Source organism: Marmota monax, unplaced genomic scaffold (genome assembly GCF_021218885.2).
Source record: "Marmota monax isolate L192 unplaced genomic scaffold, Marmota_monax_Labrador192_F-V1.1 WCK01_AAM20220418_F8-fsc00231, whole genome shotgun sequence".
Classification (NCBI taxonomy): Eukaryota; Metazoa; Chordata; class Mammalia; order Rodentia; family Sciuridae; genus Marmota; species Marmota monax.
Genome location: NW_026693458.1, coordinates 1,252,528 through 1,279,890, shown reverse-complemented (window position 1 = coordinate 1,279,890; position 27,363 = coordinate 1,252,528). Strand labels below are relative to the sequence as shown.

At 36.3% G+C, this 27,363-nt stretch overlaps 2 protein-coding genes across 7 annotated transcripts in view; one reads left to right on the top strand and one right to left on the bottom strand.

Annotated features, from left to right (window-relative positions):
* Nucleotides 1-14,255, bottom strand: part of Ecm2 (extracellular matrix protein 2) — a 32,918-nt gene extending 18,663 nt beyond the window's left edge. For 2 of the 6 annotated variants that reach the window (XM_046457737.2, XM_046457742.2), the window contains exons 1-5: nt 14,102-14,255; nt 13,459-13,508; nt 7,297-7,368; nt 6,102-6,193; nt 3,548-3,859 (exon numbers count right to left, since the gene is read on the bottom strand). In XM_046457737.2, coding sequence (XP_046313693.1) covers nt 3,548-3,836 — 289 coding nt within the window. In that variant the 5' untranslated portion in view covers nt 3,837-3,859; nt 6,102-6,193; nt 7,297-7,368; nt 13,459-13,508; nt 14,102-14,255. Of the gene's footprint in view, nt 1-3,547; nt 3,860-6,101; nt 6,194-7,296; nt 7,369-13,458; nt 13,623-14,101 lie in introns of those variants that run through there. The other 4 variants (XM_046457740.2, XM_046457738.2, XM_058583455.1 and 1 more) reach the window with 4 other exon arrangements.
* Cenpp (centromere protein P) overlaps nt 1-27,363 on the top strand; it is a 235,634-nt gene that overhangs the window by 166,550 nt on the left and 41,721 nt on the right. The gene's annotated exons all lie outside the window — the stretch shown is intronic.

Sequence of the window (27,363 nt, the reverse complement as noted above, 5' to 3'; positions counted from 1 at the left end):
TTCAGGACCTATCTATCTCTCATTTTGATACTTGCAAATAAACTAATCTCACCCATCTATTCACTCTGGAAAAAAATAAACATGATTTTCCCCCCTAATTTTATAAGCACTATAGCTAAACCCTTTCAAAACTCATAACAGTTTGTTTTACAGAAATGAAAAAGCTGATCTTCAAATTTTTATTGAATTATAAAGGATCTAAAATAGCCAAAATAATTTTAAGAAAAAGCTAGAGTCCTCACACTTCCATATTTTAAGAAACTACAAAATGTTTACTACAAAGCTACAGTGACCAGCTTATGCTAGTGTGAATATTGAAAGACCACACATCTATGGCAAATTAATTTTCAAGAAGGATAGAAAAACCACTTAATGAAGAAAGGAACGTCTCTTCACCAAGTGGTGCTGGGACAACTGTATTTCCATATGCAAAAGAATGAGTTTGAGCTTCTACCTTGCACCAAATACAAAATATAATTCAAAATGGATCAAAAACCTAAATATATAAAAGCTAAGACTGTAAAGTTCTTTGAAGAAGATATAGAGGTAAATCTTCATGACCTCATGTTTGGCAACAGATTCTTAGATATGAAACCAAGAACACAAGCAATGAAAGAAAACAAAAGATACTGTCAAGAAATAAAAAGGCAGCATACACAGGGAGAGAAAATAATTGCAAGTCATATAAGGTCTCTTATCTAAACATATGGTTACAGAAGTCTTTAGAGAAAAAGACAACACAATTTTAAAATGGGCAGAGAGGGTTGAAGCTGTAGCTCATTGGTGGAGCGCTTGCCCAGCATGCATGGGGCACTGGGTTCAATCCTCAGCACAACATAAAAATTAACAAATAAAATAAAGGCATTCTGTTCATCTACAATGACAAAAAAAATTAAAAATGGGCAAAGAGCTTGAATAGACATTTCTCCAAAGAAGATAAACAATGGACTGTAAGTCATAAAGTCTAGTGCCCAACATTATTTGTCAATAGAGATGTGCAAATCAAAATCACAATGAGTTTCTACTTCATACTCACTACAATGATAAGAGTTAAAATTTTTTTAAAATTTTTTTTGTTGTAGATGGACACAGTACCTTTATTTATTTATTTATTTTTGTGTGTGTGTGGTGCTGAGGATCACACCCAGTGCCTCACACATGCCAGGCAATCACTCTACCACTGAGCTACAGCCCCAGCCATAAAACAATATATTAAATTTAGCATTACCTTATAGCCCAGAACTTTCACTTCTAGGAATATACTTAAAAGAATTGAAAACAGGTGTTCAAATAAAATTCAACAAATGTCCATTGCTACAAAACTCACATTAGCCAAAGGGTAGAAGCAACCCAAATGTCTATGAAGTGATGAATGGATAAATAAACAAAAAATGTAATTTTCCATAAATGGAATATTATTTTCAGCTATAAAAAGGAATGAAGTTCTGATACATAGTAAACATGGCTGAGCCTAAAAATGTCACGTATTGTATGATTCCATTTATGTGAAATTTTCAGAATAGGCAGATTCATAGAGACAGATAACTGATGAGGGGTTGCGAAGTGTTGTAGGTAGGAAGGAATGAGGATTTTTTTTTGTCCCAGGTTTTTATTTTTTTATATTTTTTTCCTTTAGTTATTGATAGATCTTTATTTTTTATTTATTTAAACATGGTGCTGAGAATTGAACCCAGTGCCTCACACATAAGGCAAGTACACTACCACTGAGCCACAATCCCAGCCCCCTGGGTTTTCTTTTGAGGTGATGAAAATGTTCAGGAACTAGATAGTGGTCATTGTGAATGTACTATAAATATGACTAAATGTACTTTAAAATGGTAAAGTTTATGTTATTTGTAGTAATACAGTAAAAAAAGAAATATTTGGGCTGGGGCTGTAGCTCAGTGGCAGAGTGCTTGCCTAGCATGTGTGAGGCACTGGGTTTAATCCTTAGCATCATATAAAAATAAACAAGTAAAGGTATTCTGTCCATCTACAGCTATAAAAATTTTTTTAAAAAAGAAATATTTTAAGATCACTGTGAAAACATTTTTTTGACAATTTAGAATGTTTAATATACATCTTCTGTACTTTTTATGCATATCATCCTATATTACATATATTTAAAATTTTTTTTCAGATGGGCATAGAGCTATGAGGATTATGTGCCTATAATCCCAGCTACTGAGAGGCTGAGGCAAGGTGGTTGCTGGAACCCACAAGTTAGAGATCTTGATCTCTATCTCAAAAATAAATAAATATGAAAATAAATTTTTAAACAGATGTGAGATCACATTATGTGTACTACTTTTAAATCTTTTAATTGTTTTATTATTATAGCCTGGATATCTTTTTCCTTAACTAAGAAAATTTATCTTTCTTTAGTGGTTATGGATACACTTCTATAACAATGACTGTTTTAGTTGATTTCTTTGCCTCTCATTTCCCACTTATGGTGTAAATGTGGCCTAAATCACCAGTTTTTGTGATAATGGTATGTTTTTTTCTGTTAACTCAATGGAAATAATAATTTAGAAGCATTTGGTCTTATTAAGATAATGTACGAATTACTGGCCATAGAAAAGTATATGATGTTGTTTTCTTTTGTCTTTTTGAAGTTCTGTTTAATGGTGACATACCTATAATTACTTTTTTCTTATAAACTTAGAAAAATGTGGTTCATTAAATACTAGTTTTTAAAAATACCTAATTGAAACCTTTAGCAGAATTTCCAGTCTTTTCAACCTTTAAAAAGATAGTAATTTAGTCTTTTTTTAATATTTATTTTTTAGTTGTAGTTGGACACAATACCCTTATTTAAAAAAAAGAAAATTTATTTTTTAGGTGTAGATGGACAATGCCTTTATTTTTATGTGGTGCTGAGGATTGAACCCAAGTCCCACCTGTGCTAGACGAGTGCTCTACCGCTGAGCCACAATCCCAGCCCCCCACAATACCCTTATTTTATTTATTTATTTTTATGTGGTGATGAGGACCGAACCTAGGGTCTCGCTCGTGCTAGGTGAGCACTCTACTGCTGAGCCACAACCCCAGCCCGTAATTTAGTCTTTTTATAAAATAAATTCAGTGGCTTTCACTCCATTTCTGAAAAAAATTTGGATTGAAATATTTAATAACTGTGTGTTCATAAAATCATTTGAATAATTTATTTCTATTCTATATAATCTGTAGTTACAAATGAAGAAGCCCCTTAAATATTTTTTAATTTAGCTGTATTATGATTATAACTATTTAAAATGCATAAAATGCATTCAAACTGGGAAGAAATAACCCAAAATGATAGCTTTGATTTTATTAGCATAGTGGTAGGATAATTTTTTTTTAATTTTTCCAATAATTTTGTGTAATTATGTTTCTTAAATTAATTTTTTTACATTATCCTAAAATGTACATTTTTAGATTAAACCAAAAGTTAGGAAGTGTGCTAACTTGGATTTTTCTTTTAAAATTTAATTTCATGGAGGTTCTCTTTCTCTCTCTCTCTTGCCTCTCCCAATCTTCTTTCTCTCTCACACTATTCTCTTACCTGGTAAAACATCATAGCTTGATTCTACTCCAGGAAAACTTGAAATTGATTCAAACTTTTCCTCTGTGCTGTAATCAAAGTGAACTGTGGGAAATGTTCTTGCTACTGGTGCAACAGTTGTTTGTGGAATTCCAGCGTGTCTGTTTGACCTGTGGTTGAGTGAGGAACTTTTCCTCAGTCTTCGATAATACATCTTCCTCCTTTGCTTTCTAGGAGTGTCTTCATTTTGTCCAAAGTCAGGTTGGAAAATGATAAGCAGAACAAAACAGAACCAAACTGCAAACTTCATGTTTGCTTTAGTGAATCTGGTTTCTAGGATGAAACAAAATTTCAAAGTTAGTGCTGACTGAATTTTTATCCTGAAAATTGGCTTGTTATTGCTAGTAATTCCTCAGTAGGAAGGCTTTGAGAAATAATGTTGATGTGATGCATGGGTTGTATCCTATGGTATTACTGCCAAATCAAAATTTGGACTTTTTCTATAAGAATAAAAGAACATTTCACATCTTTATCTCTAGACCAGGTTTGAGCAAACTTGGACCATAAAAGGCCAAATAGTAAATATTTCAGGCATTATAACTGTGTTCTCTGTTGTGACTATTCAGCTATGCCACTGTAGCATAAAGTCAGCCACAGATGATATGCAAATGAACGAGTATGTCTTTGTTCCAATAAAATGCTCATTACTGTCAAAGACAGACTTGGCACCTGGGCTGCAGTCAGCTGACTCCTCTCTGGGCCTCACTATGCTCTGGGTTTTTGGCAATTACTTAAGAGATTTCTCTTCACCTGTCTGCTAAGGCATTCTGTGACTAAAATCACCTACAACCCATTTCACCTGTCTTTCTGGTTTTTTGTTTTGTTTTGTTTTTTGGTTTGGTTTTTGATTTTTGGTACTGGGGATTGAACTCAGGTGTACTCAACCACTGAGCCATATCCCCAGCCCTATTTTTGTATTTTATTTAGAGGCAGGGTCTCACTGAGTTGCTTAGTCCCTTGCCTTTGCTGAGGCTGGCTTTGAATTCACAATCCTCCTGCCTCAGCCTCCCGAGCTGCTGGGATTACAGGTGTGTATCTCTACACCCAGCTCCTGTCTTTCTATTTTGATATCTTATTCTCTAGCTTTCTAATTTATTGGGGAATGACCTGATTGTACCACATAAAAGTAACAGTCACATGACATCAGTGATAAACAAAAGAAAGAGAGTAACTCTTAATTGGCAGGTCTAGTGGCCAGTGCAGGGCCAAGCATGTTGTGAAACTAAAAAAGGAATTGAGAAAATAAGTATTTAGGCACAGTTTAGCCATCAGCATTGGGTCAGATGACTGGTGCATTCCAGTGAAGTTGGGTAGTATGGACAGGTAAAGAGAAATTTCCACAGGTAATTGCCAGGACTGCAGTCAGAGCTCCCCTGAACTTCAATTAGTTCTGCCAGCGAAGCTGGTGCAACTTCCACTGCCTCTCAAAAGTCAGCTGAGACACCTTTTTTAAATGCACACACCCCACCCCCACCCCCATGCACCACTTGCTGCCCCATCCTGACAGCCCTTATGCAGTCCTCAAGGCCCACCCTGAGATGGAGAGCTGCTGCACAAAGTCCAACATCCATTTCTGATAAAATCTCAGTACTAGGAATGAAAGGGAAAAGTCATCCCTGTGATAACTGTCATTTTTAAAAAACTTACAGCTAACCTCATACTTAGTAGTAAAAATTCAATCTTTTCTACTTAAGATCAGGCACAATGCAAGGACATCAGTTCACAGCACTTCTTTCTGCTCAATATTTTACTGCATTTTCTAGCCAGTATAATAATACAAGTTCAAGAAATAAAATATGTGTCCATATTGTACATAAATACCACTTTATAATCTCTGAACAGATAGTTTTTATTGTTGTTCTTGGGGAGGCTTCATTTTGTTTTGTTTTTGGTACTGGAATTGAACCCAGGGGCAGCACCACTGAGCTACATTCCCAGTCCTTTTTACTTCATTAGTTTGAGACAAGGTCTCCCTAACTTGCTGAGGCTGGCCTCAAACTTATGATCCTCCTGCCTCAGCAGGAATTACAGGTGTGTGCCCCTTCGCCCAGCAGAAAATACATTTTTAATGTGGAACAGGGCATATTTACTAACAGACCCAAATATATTTTGTCTTCCTATAACATTTAAGAAGACTAGGATTTTAATTCTTATAAACCTGCCCTTTTTAGAAAATGCATCCAGAATGAAAAAAAGAAATAAAACTGGCTTTATTTACAAATGTCTTAGTCATTTATATAGAAAATCTCATGGAATTCACCAAAAAAGCTCCTACAACTAATAAGAGAATTTAGCAAGGTGTTAGGATGTAAGATCAATCTACAAAAATCAAGGCCATTTCTATGTACTAACTACAATCAGAAATAGAAGTAAAAAATACAGTACCATTTATAATAGCATAAAAATGTGAAATACTAAAGAATACTTCTGACAAAAGATTGGCACAGTGTTCATCTTGGAACTTATAAAAGTGTTGCTAAAAACAATTAAGACCTCTATAAGTAGAAATACATACCATGTATGTGGATCAGATGACTCAATGTTGTTAAATTCTCAGTTCTTCCCCATATTAATCTATAGATTTATCACAAAACCAATTCTAGCAGGCTGTTTTGGTTAAAAATTGACAAGTTAGTTCTAATTTTATCTGGAAACTGTAGAAGGTATAGACTACCCTGTAAACCATGTCTGTGTTTGCCTCAAGACAGGGGTGAGGGTTTATCTGTGAGACAGGTGGCAATCACCAAAGGTCATGAGGGAGCTTTTGAAGGTGGTGATGTTCATTTTCTGGATTGTGGTAGTAGTTTTCCAGGTACCTTTATGTATGCTTTAATTTTCAGTTGTCTTCACTATTGTACTTGAACAGGACTATCACTTTATGTTATGAGGAAGTAACACATTTAAGTTGTGTATTAACAAAAGCCACAGTCTACACTAGTCCCAGGTACTTAACAATGTTATATGATCTACACTTTCATCAGGGAGGGGAAATCATGTCATGTAGGACCTTAGGAAGTAGGCCATGGAGCTGATAGTAGTTGCAGCTAGGGCTGAGAAATTACAGCCCAGAAGACACATTGGGCCTGCTAACTTGTTTCTGTACAACCTTCAAGCTAAAATGTTTTTGTTGTTTTTAAATAGTTAAAAAAAATATACAGCTGGGATGTTTCTCAGTGGTAGAATACTTATCAAACATATACAAGTCCTTGGATATGATTCCCTGCTCTGCTAAAAAAAACATTTTATGATAGATGAAATTAAAATTTCAGGGCTGGGGTTGTGGCTCAGAGGTAGACCGCTCGCCTAGCATGTCTAAGGCACTGGGTTCAATCCTCAGCACCACATAAAAATAAAATAAAGATATTGTGTGCACCTATAACTAAAAAATAAAAATAAATTTCAGTGTACATAAAGTATATACACTGGAACACACCATGCTCGTTTGTTTCTGTATTGTTTATGGTTAGGTGCTACAACAGCAGGGCTCAGTAGTTGCAATCAAGACTCATAATCTGGCCTAGATTTTTCTAAAGTCATTTACAGCGAATGGTTGCCAGCTCATAGTTTAGAGCAGTGCTTCTCAGTTGTGGAGGGATTTTGTCCTCTGGGGATATTTGGCAATTTCTGGAGACATTTTTAGTAGTCATAGTTGGGAAGGGCAATGTAGGTGTCCAGTGGGAAGAGGCCAGGAATGCTGTTAAACATCTTACTGTGTGCAGGGCAGCCTGCTGCAACAGAGAATCAGCTAGCCCAAATATCAATTGTGCTGAGGTCCGTGAAACCTGATTTAGAGAAATAAAGAGTTATTCTAGGCTTTTAATCAAGACAGTCATATATTGCTATAGGCAAAACATAATGAATTATAATTGGATGGAGTCTTTCTTTGGTTAGTTATCAAAAGGAACAGTGGAAAATAATCATCATTTCCTATGGTAACCTCCTTCCCAAAGTTTTCTCCCAAGTCCAAGACTTTGTTTTCATTTGATCTATTTCCAAGTCTTGTACTGCATGTTACAGAGGAAAAATCCAGACTCATTATCCTCCATATTGAATCTTTAAATTCTTAATGGCAGATGGCACTACTGCTGGTGTCATTGTCCACATTATGCATGCAATTTCTGCAGTCAGAATTCTGATCCTTGATTTCTGAACCTCCCTGGAGTTTGTTGTGTTTCTCTTATATCTAGGTGATTCTATTGGTTCCTAGCACACTGTATGGAACTTGCTTTGATTGAACTTCTGACATCATCTACTTTTCTGTAGTAGGGAACTCTAATTCCTTGGGCCTCACCTTGTATTCATACAGCATTGGCAGAAAGTTCCTCCTTAGCTTAAGATACAATTTGTTGTCCACATGATAGCCCATGTGAGATTTAAAAGCCGGATGCAATGGCACACTCCTCCCTGAATCCCAGTGGCTCCGGAGACTGAGGCAGAAGGATCATGAGCTCAAAGGCAGCCTCAGCAAAAGTGAGGCCCTAAGCAACTCAGTGAGACCCTGCCTATAAATAAAATACAAAATAGGGCCGGGATGTGGCTTAGTAGTTGAGTGTCCCTGAGTTCAATCCCCAGTACCCCCCAAAAAGAGATTTAAAGATAAAACCATGTTCACAGTTTTTTCCTGAGTTTTTAATATTTTTCATCAGTGATTTTTAAAATGTGTTTAAATTTAGAAAAACAATACATATTTTTTAAAACCAAAATGATACAGAAGTCTATAAGGCAGAAAAGACAAGTTGCCTTAACCATAATTCATAGTTTAGTACAAGGGTAGTCAAATGTTTTCATTAAGGGCCAGAGAGTAAATATTTTGGGGTTTGCAGGCCAGTGTTCTCTGTCACAGCTACTCAGCTTTGTTGCTGTAGCCACAAAGTAACCCTTGAAAATAAGGAAATGGGTAGGCATAACTGTGTTCTGATGGCACTTTGTTTAAAAACAGGATTTGGTCTGTGGGCTACAGCTTTCCAACCCCAAGTTTAGTATGTCTTTCATGACCCCTTCTAATGAACATATACATTTGAGCATAAATGGCATTGTTGCATATATCATGTATCACCTGGAAGTATTCTTAATTTTATTTTTAAATTTTTAATTTACAAATAATAGTAGAGTCTCTGTTGTTTTTAAACTATATTATTTTGGGTTGACTTTTTGATGTAGTTTAGCATTTATGAATCACTTTGGTCAAGCTTATTAATAAATCTTGGAGCCCTGTTATAGGTAGCTACAAGTGCAGAATTGTTATCTTTCTGGTACTTTTATCATTACATCAATATTCTTCACATCTCTAGTATTGCTTTTTGCCAAAATAGCTACTTTGTCTAATGTTGGTATAGTTGCTTTCTTTTGGTTAATATCTGCCTTATATAAATATGTACATACATAATGTGTGTATCTTTTTTTGTATCATTTTTCTTTCAGCCTTTCTATTTTTTTTTTTTTTTTTCATTTTTATGTTGCTGGGCCAGGGCCTCCTGTGTGCTAGGTAAGTGTTCTAGCACTGAGCTACATCCCCAGCCCTATTATATTTTTGATATGCTTTTTATTAGTAGCATTTTTAATGAAGTCTGGTAATCTTTGTATCTTGATTGGAACATATAACCTGTTTATATTTAATGTAATAGTTGATACGTTTGAGTTTAAACCTACTTTTTGATGATTCGCTTTCTATTTTTTTTCCTGTTTATTCTATATTCCTTTTTCCATTTTATTGCTCTTTTTAACTGACTTCATTTTTTGTCATTCCATGATATACTTTCTACTATTCCGTTTTTTTGTAGAAATCACCACATACATCCTTGACTTATCAATGTCTAATATAAATTAGTACCTTGTCCTTTTCCTGGACAATGCAAAAACTAGGACAAACTTGATTCCAGTTGGCCCATCCTGGCACATATGCCACTCTTAGTTTTTTAATTCTAGATAGATCTTAAACCCTCAAAAGATTATCATCATCGTTATGTACTCAAAGTTCATCTAGATCTTTTTCAACCTTGCCACTATTATTTGGAGCTAGTAACTCTTTTTTTTTTTTTTTTCCTGAGGAGCTGCTGCCTTTTGTTGTCACAGGCTATTTAACAGCATTGCTGGCCTCAACCCACTAGATGCCACTAGCACCTCCCCACCAGTTGAGACAACAAATCTGTTTCCAGATATTACCAAGTATGGCCTGCCCTGCAGTTGAGACCACTTATGCAGATTTACCTAACATATTTATCCTATTCAGTTCTTCTCACTCCTTCCTTATCTCCAATCTTTTTGAGGATTATTTTCCTTCTGGTTAAAGAATATCTTTTAGTATTTACTTCTGTGCAGATCTGTTGAGGATCAGTTCTCTTTTTGTTTTTCTGAAAATGTTTAGATATCACCTTCATTTTGAAAGTATATATTTTCTGGATATAGAATTTTAGGTTGAAAAGTGTTTCTAGAGCATATATACTCCAGATACTCTTCCTATATCTTTATTGTTTCTGTTGATTCTGTGGAGAAGACATATCTCAAACTAATTATTTCTTCTTTAAAAGAAACTTTCCCCCCCCACTGACTGCTAAGATGTTCTCTTTGTCTTTGGTTTTCAGCTGTTTTGCTCCAATGTACATAGGTATGATTCTCATATCTGGGATTCATAGGACTTTCTGAATTTGTGTCCTAATGTTCATCAAATTTAGGACCATCTCAGCCCTTATCTCTTTGCACACAGGTCTATCATGCTTCTCTCATCTCCTTGTCATGACTGCACTTACTGGTGTGACAGCCTCCTCATTATGTCTTCAATGTCACTTTGCCTCCTAATACTTTTTGTTCTGATGCTTCACGATTTACTTCGATCATTCTCCTCACTCATCTTTTGGTTCATTAATACTCTCTTCAGCTGTAGTTTATATACTGTTAACTCCAGCTATTGACTTCTATTGTTTCTTTTTCTTGTTTCCAATTCTGTTGAAATTTTTACTCGTCTTTTACTTTTTTAATATATTTATTGTGTTTGCTATAAAGTCTGTGTTTGAAGAATAGTTTTCTGGACTCTCTATTATCATCTATTATTTCTTTAGGCTTGTAGTCATGTTGTTCTTTTTCTTCATTTGCCTAAAGACCTTTGATTTGCTGCCAGACATAGTAGGAAAATTACTGAAAAATAGGATTTATGTATTTTCTATCCAAAGATTTACATTTTTGGTATGAGGTTGAGGGCACTACCAATCATACACTGAATTATTTGAAGCTGACCTTCTATTTAATAATTACACTTTGGTTCCCATTTGAAACTGCCAATTTCACCAGCAATACTGTTCTCACCACCCCCACTTTTTGGCCCTTTTCCTTGTTTTTATATCTCTCCTGCCTCATCAGACTGTTCTAAAGATCTGCTAACATTCTCAGCCACCTCTTCTGGAATCCACAGATTGTTCCAGAAGAAAAGCTGTTCCAAACCTCCCTGGATTTTAGGCCTAATCCAAACACTGGTCCTGTTGTTTTTCTCATCTTCCTACCTAGTTATTGTCAGCAGAACAATGAGTCTGACTTGCCTTGTCAGAGCAGCTCCTTAAGGTTCATTTTGCTTATTGCAGAAATATGTATCCTCTTAGAAAAAGTTACAGGTTGCAAAAGTTTGTGATTCTTATGTGTGTAAAAATACTTTCTATGTGATTGAAAATATAATTATGGTTTCAAAATTATTTTAATCATTTTTCCATAGTACTTTGCAGATTATCAGCCCATTATTTTCTTATTTAGTGTTGATGAAACATTTGACTTGAAATCTGATTCACATCCCTTTGTAGAAATTTCTGTTCCTATGATTTTTTTAAAAAATTTTTCAATGCATCTTTGATATTCAGAAATTTTCCTATGATATGCCTAGAAATAGTTTATTGTTGTTGTTTGGTTTTTCCTTCTTGGGATTTTTTTTTTTTCTCCCTTCAAGCTCTCTTTACTATCTGCTCTGTCCTATGCCTTTTCAAGACTACATTTTCATTCCTTTTTTTGGGCGGGGCGGGGGGGTTACTGGGGATTGACCTTAGGGGCACTTGACCACTGAGGGACATCCCAACCCTATTTTGTATTTTATTTAGAAACAGGGTATCGCTGAGTTGCTTAGCACCTCACCATTGCCAAGGCTGGCTTTGAACGCTCAATCCTCCTGCCTCAGCCTCCTAAGCTAATGGGATTAAAGGCGTGGGACAGCTACATTTTCCCTCTTTAAACTCAATTCTATCTTCCCTCTATGAAGGACTCCTTAGTTTCTGTCCCACCAGGAATCCACTTATTTCCCAGTATAGCTATTTATATTCATGCACTTACTTGTTTGTAACATATCTTCTGTTATTTCTATGGACTTGGTAAGAGAAAAAGGGGCACAGTGTCTTTTGGTTTGCCCTCTTGAATCTCAGTCATTCTAAAATTCTTCTGCCAAAGTCACCCTCTAAGTCAGGTTTCACCTGCGTGGACCTGCCACTCCATCATCTTGGCTCAGCAGCCAGCAGTCTCTGAGGCAGCCCCTGTCCACTTTAGCAGTAAGCTTCATACATCATGTATGTATGTTAATTACTGCAGTGGTGTCAAATCCATTGCTGTAGGTCATTAAAATGACATACTTGATTAGCTTTTTATGATCTACTTTAGTTTCAGAAAAATTAACATGGGCTATATAAAGAAGCCTATTGGTACCTGAAATTGTAAAAGTTAATTCGTAGAGCAAGGTAGCATGTTGAAAAGGAGTAGCATTAGCAGCAGGGGAAAGCAATATAAAAATTTGAGCTGTGGGGCAGAGTAGAGCTAGAATTTGCGGAGGCAAGCGAACTCTGATGGACACACAGCATTAATGCTCTGCACGGTATAAACTGTGCATACTGACATTTTCTTTGTTTGACAGTCACATGTGCAGACCCACTATCCTGTGAAAGGTGAGGGTCTTGAGAAGGCCCTGACCTCAGAGCTCGAGGACAAACTCCCAGGAAGGTCTCCGGCATCTGGTTGTCCCAGCCTCCTAGAAGCACCCACTTGCCAGGGCATGGCCTACGTGAGTGTGCAGGAGGGTGTGCCTGCTGTGACCCTAGTATTCACATCCCGGTAATTTCGCTCATTCTCTCTTTGTCCCTCAAGTCGACTCATTTTTCTTATCCAGAAATGTACAGAAGTAAATTGACAGATATGTATCTTAATTTTGACAAAATTAATGTCTCATTAAAATTTTAAATGAATTTTATGAAATGACCTCTTAAAAGTAATTTTATAATTGATGTTTAGGTCCTTGTTATTTTCAGTGTCCTATAGAATTTTGCTTTACATTTAATGTTTGCCTCAAAAAGCAACATTACAGTGGAGCTAAAATTTTATGAGACACTAATCACAATATCATTTTTATCAGTAAAGTTTTTTCTTTTTAGCACTTTTGTATTTATCCCAACATTAAATATCATCTGTAAACTTGATTAACTTATCATTTTTCTCCAAAGTTTTTCATTAATTCTTAAGTAATGTTTGAAGTCATCAGCTATTATTTCTCCTTCTCATTACCCAACAGTTTTAAAATGAAAAATATCTTTTATTAATTCTTTGTTTTTTAAGACTTAAAAGTCAAGAAAGAATGAACTCTTCAAATAAATTTATATTTCTAGTCACATAATTCTATCTGAATATATGAAAATAATTTAATTCTTATTCTATAAAGTTTGAAATACTTTGGAAGTAGTCATCCTGGGTGGGGGGGAAGAAACAAGTAAACAGAATAATGCACACTTCGAACTTTTAAAATCTATTAGTAAAGAGCTAATTTTCTCAAGAATTAAACATATTTGCACATAAAATACCCAGCTATCAAAACCATGCCACATGCTTTAGCAGAAACTTAAAATTTAAAGCTTTTTTACCTGGAAATCTAAACTAAGTAGACTTTTCTTGGTGTCATTTAAGTCTCCAGCTGAAAATGAAACAAAATCAGAGCTTTCTTTAAAAACAAAGAAAGAAGGGAATGTTGAAAATGTTAGCTGACTTCTTAGTAAAATCTAAAATAACTCCTTCCCTTGGGAATAAATGCCTTTCAGTTCTTTGTGCAGAAAATCAGCCAAGAAAGTAACCAGGGAAATGGTTACCAAGGTAAATATTTTTTTTTTAAACTCAGGAAAAGTGGAAAACATCAGCGGGGTTTGGGGGGAGTGTTTCCTTTGCAGGCTGACAAGGCAGAGCTGAAAACACAAAAAAGGAGCTTAAGAAATTTGTGGTTTCATAGGCTGTCTGCATAAAAAGTTTTGAAGTTCATGCCCACCAGCGTATCACTTGAGCTTTATCAGTCTGTAGGGATGGTGCTCTTGTCTGACTAAAGGCTGCATGTGTCTGGGATCCCTTTTAAATTTAAATCTCTCATCCTCTCTCTGCCAGCCCACCCCAGTCTCACACAATGTTGTAAACAAAACAATAACTGGCTACATCTAAATGCCACTGGAAATTATGTAACTCCTAACCACTAAGTAATAAAAAGAAATAGTGGGAAGAAGCTGTAAAGCTCCTAATTACCTGTTATTCTGGCAAATTAGTTAGTTGTCTACTTTGGCCTCAGTTTCTTCGTCTGCACATGAGCAAGTTAGAGCAGGTCAGCACTCCACGCCCAGTACTGCTGCCTGCGGGGCTCCGAGGGAGTTACTTAATGCTTCTGACTAAAGGTTTTTCCTCTGTACAGCTGGGATGCGGATATCCTTTTAATTTTTTGTGTGAAAATGAAAGGAGTAACATAAGGAAAGTGACTAATTCAGGGCCTATCATAAACTAGGTAATTACATAAGAACTATCAGGGATACAAATTATTTGACAGAGAAGGGCTGAATTTCTATTTTCACCAAATCTTAAAATGACCTGAACAGACTGAATTAAGATATGGACTAAGTACATTGATTACCCAAATTCTTGTAAATAATGAAAACTCTTTCATTTTTAAAAATGTAAATCTTCACTGCAGAATAATAAGTAGTGTTCTTAGAAGACAAGTAATTTTAATAAACTCTTTAAAGACTGAAGGCAGCTAGATGTGGTGGTGCATACTTGTAATTACAGCAACTTGGGAAGCTGAGGCAGGAGGATTGAAGCCAGCCTCAGCAACTTAGCAAGACCCTGTCTCAAAATAAAAAGGACTGGTAGAGCACACCTCAGTTCAGTACCACAATTACCACCACAACAGAAATGACCAAAGGTAGGAAGGCTTCATCCGAACAAAGGTACCATAGCACAAAATATGTGAGAGAGGACAGTTCTGTAGGTCTTCCAGGTTTGGGAGGGTCCTGGGGGCAGTGACATTGACTGGGAAGGTATACACAAGAGGAACAGGGAAGAGGAACCGACTTTTCCCGATGTTTCAAGTATTCCACATTTGTCTGCACATGAGAACCATGTGCTGGTCCACTTGGCTGGAGTGGCTGGACAGTGAGGTGGGTGCTGAGAGGAACAGGGAGCCCCCATGTTCAGAGCCCAAACTAGCTATGAATACAACCCAGCTCCAAGCACAATCTTGACAAGCTTGGTCTACATGTTCAGAGATTTTGGTCAGTGTTTTATTAATCTTCAATTCTTATTCATAAGTAGATAGTCTGGGATTACCAAGCATTTGGAAAGAGTCTAACATTAGTGATGGGAACCCCTTCCCCTGCAATATACATTCACACATCTGATGATGACTTTGGAGATTAAAAATTTGATAACAGGGGCTGGGGTTGTAGCTCAGTGGTAGAGTGCTTGCCTTGCATGTGGAAGGCACTGGGTTTAATCCTCGGCACCACATAAAAATAAAATAAAGGTATTGTGTCCATCTATAACTAAAAAAAGTATATATTTAAACAAAACCTTGATAACACACAAGAAGCTCAATAGTCCATGTTAGGAGATAAAGGTAAGGAAGCCTCCTACAAAATAGGACCAAAGGCAGAAAGGTAGATGGGATATAAAAAAGATGCAATTAAAGGACAAGTCAAGGAAGTTCACCATCTAGTTAGGAATTCCAGGAAAGTAAAATGGAGGGAGTTGTGTGATCAATGGAAAAACATTTCAAGAACATGTTCCAGAACTGAAGGGAAGGGATATCTATTATGGAAGGACCTGGCAAGCATTCATCATAATAGATGAAGTTTGACCCTCATCAAGGCACATAATTTTCAAATTTAAGAGTGCTGGAGACCAAGAGAAAATCTTACATACTTGAAAGACAAAAAATAAATCATAGGATACTGGATTACATTGACATCAGACTGCCGAGAACAACTCTAAAATTAGGCAGATAGTGGATAAATGCCTTTAAAATTCTGAAAGGAGTTTTTCTCAAAGAGTTGTTTCCAGACCAAAAGAAAAAAGACATCTGAGCTCACAAATGGGCAAAAAGCCATAAACCAGCAGTTCAGAGAAGAGGAAGTAGCAGTGATCGATAGAATTGCTTCTCAACCTCAGTAATACTCGAAAAATGTAAATTAAAACATTGTCATCAATGTTCCTCTTTGGTAGTAAAAAAACAAACTTTGAGGGTAGAGTTTGTGCATCTGTATTTTTTAAAAAATTTTTTAGTTATAGATGGCACAATATCTTTATTTTGTTTACTTATTCTTATGTGGTGCTGAGGATCGAACCCAGTGCCTCGCACATATGCTCTGCCACTGAACCACAACCCCAGCCCCGTGCACCTGTATTTTTGAAAATTATCCAAATAATTTCAGTCTACAGTAGGGCTGAGGACCCCTGCAAATAAAAAATTATGGCCTGATTTTAAATACATATATTGGGTTTGTGTGGTTTTTTGTTGTTTGGGGTTTTTTTGGAGGGTGTGTGTGTGGATGACAATGACATGCAGTATTGGCCAGTACGGGGGCAATAGGAAACTCTCCTACTTGAGAACAGCTTAACAATAGCTGTGCTATCTGTTCCCACATAGATACACAATTTCTATGCAAAAGAAACCTCCAGGGAAGTATTCTGAAGCACTGTAGCCACAGATTTTTTTTTTAAATAAAAGAATTAACCCTGTTGTATATTGATAGCTTTATGGCAAACCAAGAGGAAAAAAGCAATTTTAAAAATTGTACATTCATTATGTTTTTGCTTTCTTTTCTTTTCTTTCTTTCTTTTTTTTTTTTTTGTGGGGGGGGGGTGGTGTGGGATACCCGGAGTTGAGCTCAGGGGCACTTGACCACTGAGCTACATCTATAGCTATTTTTTTTTTTTTTTGTATTTATTTAGAGACAGGGTCTCACTGAGTTGTTTAGTGCCTCACTTTTTGCTAAAGCTGGCTTTGAACTCTGGATCATCCTGTCTCAGCCTCCTGAGTCTCTGGAATTGCAGACATGCATCACCACACCTGGCTCTTGCAGCCATCTTCTTTTTTTTTTTTTTAATCTTTATGTGGTGCTGAGGATTGAACCCAGGGTTTTGCATGTGCTAGGCAAGCGCTCTCCCGCTGAGCCACAGCCCCATCCCCTCTTGCCTTCTTTTAATATATGTAATTTATCATCTTACTAGAGAAGAGGTTGGAAGGATTAAATAAAACTCTTGATAGTAATTATTTTTGAGTGATGGAATTATGATGGGTATTTTACTATGTAATTGGGGGGGGGCAGCAAGGCTTTTTATAACTAGATGAGAAAAGAAATATTTTAAAAGAATATAAACAATCAGCAAAGAAGTAGTTCTTAAAAGAGTGAGCATAGAGGAGTAACTACCATGCTGAGATTGACATGGTTGCAGAAAAACAAATTTTACAATTTCTGAAGTCACTGCTCTAAAAGTTTGTGGTTTAATGGACTGTTATATGACTCCTTTTGCAGAAACTATTTTAACCACAGGAGTGCATGGAAACTGCTGGTATTACGTTTTCTCTGCCCCCTTTATTATTGCAGACATAATTATGTCCTGAAACTTGGCTCTGCAGGAACATGATGTTGATCACCAGAAGAATGTGAGCAAAGCCAGCAGCACCCACACCACAGGGTGGTCTGCCTGTGAGGATTCAGACTGGGGATATTTCCTTTAGGTGCCATTTTAAAAAGGTGATCTTTTCAGTGTTTTCACCATACGATGTAGAATGCCAATGAGTTTGTTTTTATTTTAAGGGTGAAGTTGTTACAACATGACAACTTTATAGATATTAATCCCCCAGAAAAAGCTAAATTTTGGAGCTATTAGATAGGACCACTGAGTCAGGAGTCTTATCTTGCCTCAGAGGTATTTTAGGACTATCCCGGCCTTTTTCGTGGCATAGTTCAAAGCCTTTTAAAGAATTCACAAGGAAATGTCACAGTTGTTTGTTTCCTTTTGTTAAACTTGCCCTCACAGTGGAATAGTTAAGTGAGTGATAATGTAGAAATATGCCATGATTTATCTAACCATTCTCCTATTGATGGATATTTGATTTATTTCCCCTTTTCCCCTGAAATAGAATGTGCTTTTTGAGTTTTGGTACATGTTTCTAGTTGCTCTCCAAAACGATTTTGATATGCCCTCACCAGAAATATATCAAATGCCCATTTTCCTGCCCCTGTTTTTTTAAATGATTTCTACATTTTTAATGGTAATGCATATAAGCATCAATTTTTAAAGTGCATAGTTTTCTATATTCTGAACTAGTAAATTGGACGATTCTACCAGCCCCCTTGCATTGAAGAAACTAAAACTGCTAGATCACATACAAAAACATGTTAAAATCATCTGTGAGGTGAGAAGATGATGTAGAATCTCTGGTTCCAGATCTAGGAGATAACTGTGAGAAGACTTTGGCACTGGGAATGTTTACTAGAATATTAAAGAGCAAAAATATAAATGGAATTTTATAAAACAAATATGCAATACACAAGATCAGCAAAACCAAAAGTTTATTTTTAATATGTTTTTTTTAGTTGCAGATGCACACATTACCTTTATTTTATTTATTTATTTTTATGTGGTGCCAAGGATCAAACCAGTGCCTCACACATGCCAGGCACACTGAGCCACAACCCCAGCCCCTAAAGTCCTTTTTTTTTTTTTTTTTTACGTCCATCACCTCAAATACTTAAATTTATTTCTCCTGTCCAACTGAAACATTATACCCTTTGACTAACATCTCCCCAGCCTCTGGTAACCACCATTCTGCTTGCTGTTTGAGTTCAGGGGTTCTAGAGTCTGCATATAAGTGAGATCATGCAGCAAGGGGAATCTAACCAAGTGCCTTGCACTTGCCCAGAAAGCACTCTACCATTTAGCTATATCCCCAGCCTTGTATTTATCTTTTCTGTGTCTGGCTTATTTGATTTAGCATAATGACTTCCAGTTCAATCCATGTTGTTGCAAAGGATAGGGTTTTGTCCTTTTTATGGCTATATTAATAGTATTACATTACTAATGTAATGTAATACTTTTTAGCCATAAATAGTACTTACCGTATTATCCATTCTTTAGTTAGTGGACACTTCAGTTATTTCCATTTCTTGGCTCTTGTGAATAGTGCAGCAATAAATGTGGAAGTGCAGATATCTCTTTGACCTACTAATTTTTATTTCCTTTGGATATATATTCAGTAGTGGGTTTGCTGGATCATATGGTAGTAATGTTTTTAATCTGTGGGGGAATTTCCATATTGTTTTCCATAATGATTCTCTTAATTTACATTCCTATCAAAAGTATGCACGTGTTCTCCTTTCTTCATATCCTTGACAACTTCTGTTATCTTTTGACTCTTTGATAATAACCATTCTATTCTAAATTCTAAGTGAGGTGTATCTCAATGTGGTTTTAGTGTGCATTTTCCTAATGATTAGAGATGTTGAGCATTTTTTCATATACCTCTTAACTACTGTTACAGTTTGGATGTAAGATATCCCCCAAAAGCTTATGTGTAAGACAATGCAAGAAGGTTCAGAAGAGAAATGATTGGGTTGTAAGAGTCTTAACCCAATCAGTGAATTAATCCCCTGAGAAGGATTAATTGACTGGAACTGAAGTGGTAGGGTATGGCTGGAGGAACTGGGAATTGTGGCTTTGGGTAGATATTTGTATCTGGCAAGTGGAGACCTCTCTCTCTCTACTTTCTGATCATCATGGGAGCTTCTTTCCTCTGCCACATTTCTCCACCATTGTGTCCTGCATCACCTTGAGCCCTGAGGAATGGAACCAGCCTCTTGTGGACTGAGACCTCTGAAACCATGAGCCCTCAAATAAACTTTTCCTCTCCTATAATTGTACTGGTCAAGTCTTCTAGTCACAGTAGTGAAATAGCTGACTATAACAACCATTGTATGTCTTCTTTGTGAAATATCTGTTCTGATTACTTCCCCATTTTTTAAAAATCAGGTTATTTGTTTTCTTGCTGTTGAGTCCTTTGTGTTCCTTATATATCATGGATAGTAGTCTCTTATCAGATGTATAGTTTGCAAATATTTTCTCTTATTCTGTACATTGCCTCTTTACTCTTTTGATTGCTTCCTTTGCAGTGCAGAAACCTTTTAGTTTGTCTGTTTTGCCTTTGCTGCCTGGACCTTGGGAGTCATATCAAAAAAATAATTGCCTAGACCAATGTCATAGAGTTTTCCCCTGTTTTGTTTTAGTAGTTTCAGAGTTTAGGATCTTACATTGAAGTCTTCATTTCACTCTATTATTTGTATATGGCATTAGATATGATCTAATTTCATTCTTCTGCATGTGGATATACGATTTTTCCAATTTAGGAGAGTATCCTTTCTCTGTGTACTTGGTAACTTTGTAAAAAATCAACTGTAAACATAGATTTATTTCTAGGTTTTTCTATTCTGTTTCATTGGTCTCTATTTATAGGCCAGTAGTATTCTCTTTTTGTTCCTCTAGCTTTGTAGTGTAATTTCAGTCAGGTAATGTGATGCCTCCAACTTTGTTCTTTTTACTCAAAGACTGCTTTGGCTATTTGGAGTCCTTTGTGTTTTCATTTGTATTGGGGGGATTGAATTCTGTTTATTTGAAGAGTATCATTTGATTGCATCAAATCTGTATATTACTTTAGATAGTGTGGATCCTTTACCAATATTTTAATCCATGAACATGGTATGTCCTTCCGCTAATTTGTGTTCAACAGTACTTTTTAAGTTTCAATGTATAGATCTTTTACCTCCTTGGTTAAATTTATTCTTTGGGTTTTGGGAGATATTTTTAGCTCTTGTAAATGAAAATATTTTCTTGTTTTTTTTTTCAGATAGTTTGCTGTTAATATATAGACACTACTTAGTTTCCTGTATTGATTTTGTATCCTACAATTTCATTGAATTCATTTATTAGCTCTAAGAGGTTTGTTTTTGTTTTTTGTGTCTTTAGGATGTTCTGCATATAAGATTGGCTCATCTGCAAACAGGAACAATGTCACTTAATTTTCAATTTGAGTGCCTTCTATTTTTTTCTCTTGCCTGGTTGCTTTGGCTAGGACTTCGAATGCTGTGTAGAATGGAAGTGGCATCCTTGTCTTGTTCCTGATCTTAATGAAAAAGTTTTCAGCTTTTCATTATTGAGTAGGATGTCAACTGTGGGACTTGTCACAAATGACCTATTCTGTGTTGAAATACATTCCTTCTATACCTAATTGGTTTAGAGTTTCTATCATGAAAGGATGTTGGATTTTTGTTAAATGCTTTTTCTGCGTCACAAAAGTTTATTTTTTAAAATAAAACTAATGTTTAGTATTACTGATACACAGAGGGAGAAAGCACATTGTTAATGTGAGAATTAGAAAAATTGCTATAGCTACAGATTCTGAAAACTTTTAGAAAAGAGGATATTATAAGCAACTTTATGCCAATAAATGGCATATTTAGATGATTTGAATAATCCCTAGAAAAATTAAACTTGACAAAATTATCCCAAGAAGGAACAAAATCTGAATCATCTATAGTTATTTAAGGAAAATGAATTATAAATTTAGTCATTCCCATAAAGAATACCACAGGCTATATTCTTCATGGTTAAATTCTTCCAGAATAACTATACTACAAATTATCAGGGACATTATCACAAAGGAAAATTATATAAGTCAATTTCACTAACAAACAGATTAAAAAAATAAAATATTGGGGCTGGGGTTGTAGCTCAGTAGTGGAGCATTTGTTTAGCATGTGTGGGGGACTGGGTTTAATCCTCAGCACCACATAAAAATAAATCAAATAAAGGTATTGTGTCCATCTACAAGTAAAAAATTTTTAAAAAAATATTAGCTCACCAAATCCCACAATATATAAATAGGTTAATATATCATAACTACACTGGGTTTATTCAGATAAAATTCTAAATACTACATGATCAAATAAAAGTACTTAATAAAATTTAACATCCATTAATGTTGAAAGAAGAAGGAAAAAAAGCATACATTTACCATAGTAGGTATTAATAGAAGGAAACTTTAGTCTGACAAAGTATTCTTGAGTATCTTCAAAAGTCACAAGATATGTTCTAGCTCTATGTCCAAAAGGAGTAAACACACACACACACACATTAAAACTTATATATGAGTAGTCATAGCTGCAGTATTCATAGCAGCCAAAATGTGGACACAACATGAATGTTCATCAACTGATAGATAAATGTGGCATCTCCAAATAATAAAATAGTACTCAGCAGTTAAAAAAAAAAAAAGTCAATCGATGGGGGCAAGAATGATAGTAGAATGAACTGGACATTATTACCCTATGTGCATATATGATTACACAACCTGTGTAACTCTACATCATGTACAACCAGAAGAATGAGAAGTTATACTCCATTTATATGTGATATGTCAAATTGCATTCTACTGTCATGTATAACTAATTAGAACAAAAATTTTAAAATTTTTTTTAAATCATGTGTGGTAGCACAGACCTGTAATCCCAGCAGCTTGGGAAGCTGAGGCAGGAGGATTGCAAGTTCAAGGCCAGCCTCAGCAACTTAGTGAGACCCTGTCTCAAAATAAAAAATAGGGCTGGGGATGTAGCCCAGTGGTTAACTGCTCCTGGGTTCAATCCCCGTACAAAAGAATCAGTGATACATGCTATAATAAGGATGAATTTTAAAAAAACATGTTACATGAGGGGCTGGGATTGTGGCTCAGAGGTAGAGCGCTCACCTAGCATGTGCAGGGCCCTGGGTTCGATTCTCAACACCACATAAAACTAAATGAATGGAACAAAGATATTGTGTCCAACTACAACTAAAAAAATAAATATTAAAAAAAAACATGCTGGGCTGGGGATGTGGCTCAAGTGGTAGCGCGCTCGTCTGCCATGCGTGCGGCCCGGGTTCGATCCTCAGCACCACATACAAACAAAGATGTTGTGTCCGCCAATAACTAAAAAATAAAATTAAAAAAAAAAATTTTAAAAAAAAAACATGCTACATGAGAGAAGCTAAACACAAAAGACCACCTATTGGATGATTCCAGGTATATGAAAAATCCAGAATAGACAAATACATATAGAGAGGCACATGAGTGGTCACCTGAAGTGAGGGGGTGATGGGATGAGAGGGTGGGGAGTGACTGTTAATGAGTACAGGATTTCTTTTGGGGGCAAGTAAAATGTTATAAAAATAGGTGGCAGAGGCTGAGGGTGTAACTCAGTGGTAGAGTTCTTGTGTAACAAGTATGAGATCCTGGTTTCAATTTCTAGCATTTAAAAATAAACAATTAAAGGTGGTGCTGCTGGCTCCCAACCATGAATAATTACACTAAGACCCATTGAGTTGTATACCTTAAATAGTGTAGGATTTTTGGTACATAAATTGTATCTCAATACTTGGGTGAAATATTAAATTTTTTCCCTTTCCAGGTGTAAGTCCTGGCCACTACAGTAAAGCAAGAAAAACAAGAAGATGGAATAAAAGGAAATAAAGCAAAGAAAGTTATTATTATTTTGAGATTATGTGACTATGATGTACAAAATCCAAAAGAATTCAGTTAAATTGTTTTTAAAATCTTTAGAATTTTTCAGATATATAATTAACATATAAAAGTAAATTGCAGCTGGGAAAGGTGCCACATGCCTATAATCCTAGCAGTTTGGAGGCTGAAGCAGGAGGATCCCGAGTTCAAAACCAGCCTCAGCAGCAGTGAGGCACCAAGCAACTCAGGGAGACCCTATCTCTAAATAAAATACAAAATAGGGTTAGGGATGTGGCTCATTGGTCATGTGCCCATGAGTTCAATTCCTGATAACCACCCCAAAAAAGTAAATTACATTTTTATATAGTGAAAGAATGAAATCAATGAAAAGACATATTTTAAAATACCAAGTACTTTTAAAAAATATATGAAGTACTTAGGAATAAATATAACAAAATTGCGGAATAAATTTATAAAGTTTTGAGCGAAATCAAATCTTGAAGGTGGGGAAGAAGAGAAAGAGACTATAATCGGGATGAAAACTTCATTGTTGCTAAGTTATCATTCATCCTTAAACTGATCTTTTGAGTTGATATAATCTGAATCAAAAGTCTTAAGAGTTCGGTTTTTTTTTTTTTTGTGTGTGTGTGTGTGTGTGTGTGTATTGTGGAACTTGACAAATTCTAAAATGTATCTGGAAACGTAAAGACCAAAGAAAGGCCAAGGTATGCTGAAGAACAAGACTGTATGACTTTCCCAAATGTCAACTCATTATAAAAAAGCTGTGCTGCGTTAGACAGTTCGTTAACCACGGAAGGATAAGCAGTACAGCCACTGGCTTTGTGAGAGAAGAGGCTCTGCTCATGATGGGGACCTCTTGCCTCATGTGGATTGTTTAAAAAAACTAAAGAGGGAGACACGGCTGACTGCAGATAGGAAAACAGGCTATCAGCTTGATCTGTTGTGCTCCAGAGACTAGTACTAGAGTCAAAAGACAGGCTGATTCGGGCATAATGAAAAAATAAAGCCCAGCACAATGTTGCATGCCTGTAATCGCAGCTCCTTAGGATGGTGAGGCAGGAGAATCCGAACATCAAGGCAGGCCAGCCTGGATGTTGCCAGGTGCTACCCTGTTCTGTGATCTAGGTGCCTCCAAGCTCCTCCTTCAACTGCATGTGAGCAGTTATTCCTCGTGGCAAAGTTGCTCACACAAGCAGCATCTGCCTTCCAGATGTCGGAGCCAGGGAAGAGGCCTGGCTACATAAGCCCTAGAAACATTTGAGCAGGGAATTCTGGGATGCTAGACCCACCATGGGATCTAGAAGTGTTCACGGTGTTGAACATGTAGATGCCTGGTTTAGTGGAGAGGGCATAGTCAGAGACCCTTCCTGTCCAGGTCTAAGTGTGATATTGGGATTGGAATTATAAGTGGAACCTGTAGCTTTCAGTTAAGAAAATATTCTGGGGCTGGGGATGTGGCTCAAGCGGTAGCGCGCTCGCCTGGCATGCGTGCGGCCCGGGTTCTATCCTCAGCACCACATACAAACAAAGATGTTGTGTCCGCGGAAAACCTAAAATATAAATAAAATATTCTCATATTTTCTCTCTCTCTCTCTCTCTCTCTCTCTCTCTCTCTCAAAAGAAGAAAATATTCTAAGAAACATATAGTACTGTTGTATGATAAGGAGTTTGATGAAATAGCCTCACCTAAATGTGATATATCATAGTCCCCCAAAATGATGTCCCAGGTTTTTAAATGTACTTTGCTCTTGAGATAATAGAAAATATACTGTAAGCATAACACAAATCACAATATTTTGAAATAATCTAGTTTGGAGGGGGAAAAAAAAGATAGTAAATAAACCTGTAAGAAGCTGGTAAATTCTAATATGACTAAAGTAGGCATCATTGTGAACTTGTTTGTTGCAGCAAAAGGTCACACATACATGTAGAAAGGCGAATGATTAAGTGATAAGTCCTTCGCCCTTGGGTTGTGTTGTTTGCTGATCTGGTCTTGGGTATAAATACACACCTCCCCAGTGTTCTTCCTTTGGATTTATAACCCAAACATGAATGCCTAGTCTTGAACTGAACTAACTAACCTGTCTGAAGAGAGTAATATCAGAGTCCAGGAACCAAGTGAAGGACAGTGACCATCCTGGTAGGGTCACAGTATAGCCTGACAGCATCCTTGAATCAGAAGCATGGTAGTTTGCATAATCTTTTTGTTTGTTTCTCAGCCTACTAACATGCTCAAACTTCTCTGCCAGCCAACATTAATTTTCCTACATCTTGTTTGCCTGTTCTCAAAATGCCACCTATTCCTTCTTTCCATTCTCTACTCAATTTCTTGAAAAAATAACCTGCGGGAAATGCGTCCACATATTCACTCCCATTTACTATTTATTCTCCTGCAGTGCTGCTACTGCATTTATTCCTCTGGGGAAATTGCTCTCTTAAAAGTCTGATTGGCTCCAAACCTATTGAATCAGACTTCTTTTTTCTTGTCCTTTCCTTATTGGCTACCCTATTCTTGAAGGTCAGTGTGCTCTTTCTTCCATGACTCTTTCTGAATATGTCATACTGATCCTCTCGCCAGTGTCCATACCTTAAACATCGATGTTCCTTAGATCCCATATTGGCCTCTTGCCCACTTGTTCTCTCTCTCATAGTCTGTTTCATTTTTTAAACATAATGGAACACCTCCATTAATCACACTGCATTAACATGCTAATGAGTTGTATCAGTCACATGGCTCTAACTCACCCTAATGGTTACATATCCATTTTAAGTTCTAAGCTATTTTCTGAGCTTATATCAAAATTGCTGACTTCCAGTTGGTCACCTTGGTTTGGATTTCTCCCAGGCACCCTATCAGCATATCCAGAAGAGAAAGACCTACTATCTTCCCTGCTGTCCCTCCAAACTTGTTATTCCTTATTTTAGGTACTTCATGGAACTACAGACATGCAAGATTTATGTAACCACTGGTTTTATTGGTTGGAGGGGTTTTTAAATTTAGCTTCATCATTCTTGTTAACAGCTGGTTATTTAAGCTTAGGCTTGGAAGGATATAGTGAGTTTATATTACATCTCTACAGCCAGGAAATTGTTTTGCTTATCCAAAACAACCTGTTTTAAAGCTTGTACTGTTCTGACAAGAGTTCAGGAAGAGTTTAAGTTACAGGAGAAACTTATACAAAGAAAAGTATATTTGGTGTTTATAGTTTAATTTCCTTTCTCAAAAACCATATTGTTCCTTTTTTGCTATACGAATGCACATCTGAAACTAAAAATGTAATTTTTTTTTTTTTTTTTTTGGTACTCGGGATTGAACCCAAGGGCACTTTACTGCTGAACTATGTCACAGTCCTTTTTTATTTTTATTAGGTTCTTGCTCAGTTGCTGTGAGTCTCACTAAATTGCTCAGGTTGGCTTTGAATTTACAATCCTCCTGTCTCAGCTCCCTGAGTCCCTAGGATTTCAGGCATGCACCACCATGCCAGGTTTTATTCAGCATTTAAATAGCTTTGTAGATTTTATTTATTTTTTTTCCTTTAATTTTTATTGTTGGTTGTTCAAAACATTACATAGTTCTTGACATATCATATTTCACACTTTGATTCAAGTGGGTTATGAACTCCCATTTTTACCCCATATACAGATTGCAGCATCACATCAGTTACACATCCACTGTTTTACATATTGCTATACTAGTGTCTGTTGTATTCTGCTGCCTTTCCTATCCTCTACTATCCCCCATCCCCTCCGCTCCCATCTTCTCTCTCTACCCCATCTACTGTAATTCATTTCTCCCCCTTGTTTTTTTTTCCCCTTTCCCCTCACTTCCTCTTGTATGTAATTTTATATAACCATGAGGGTCTCCTTCCATTTCCATGCAATTTCCCTTCTCTTTCCTTTTCCCTCCCAACTCTCACCCCTGTTTAATGTTAATCTTCTT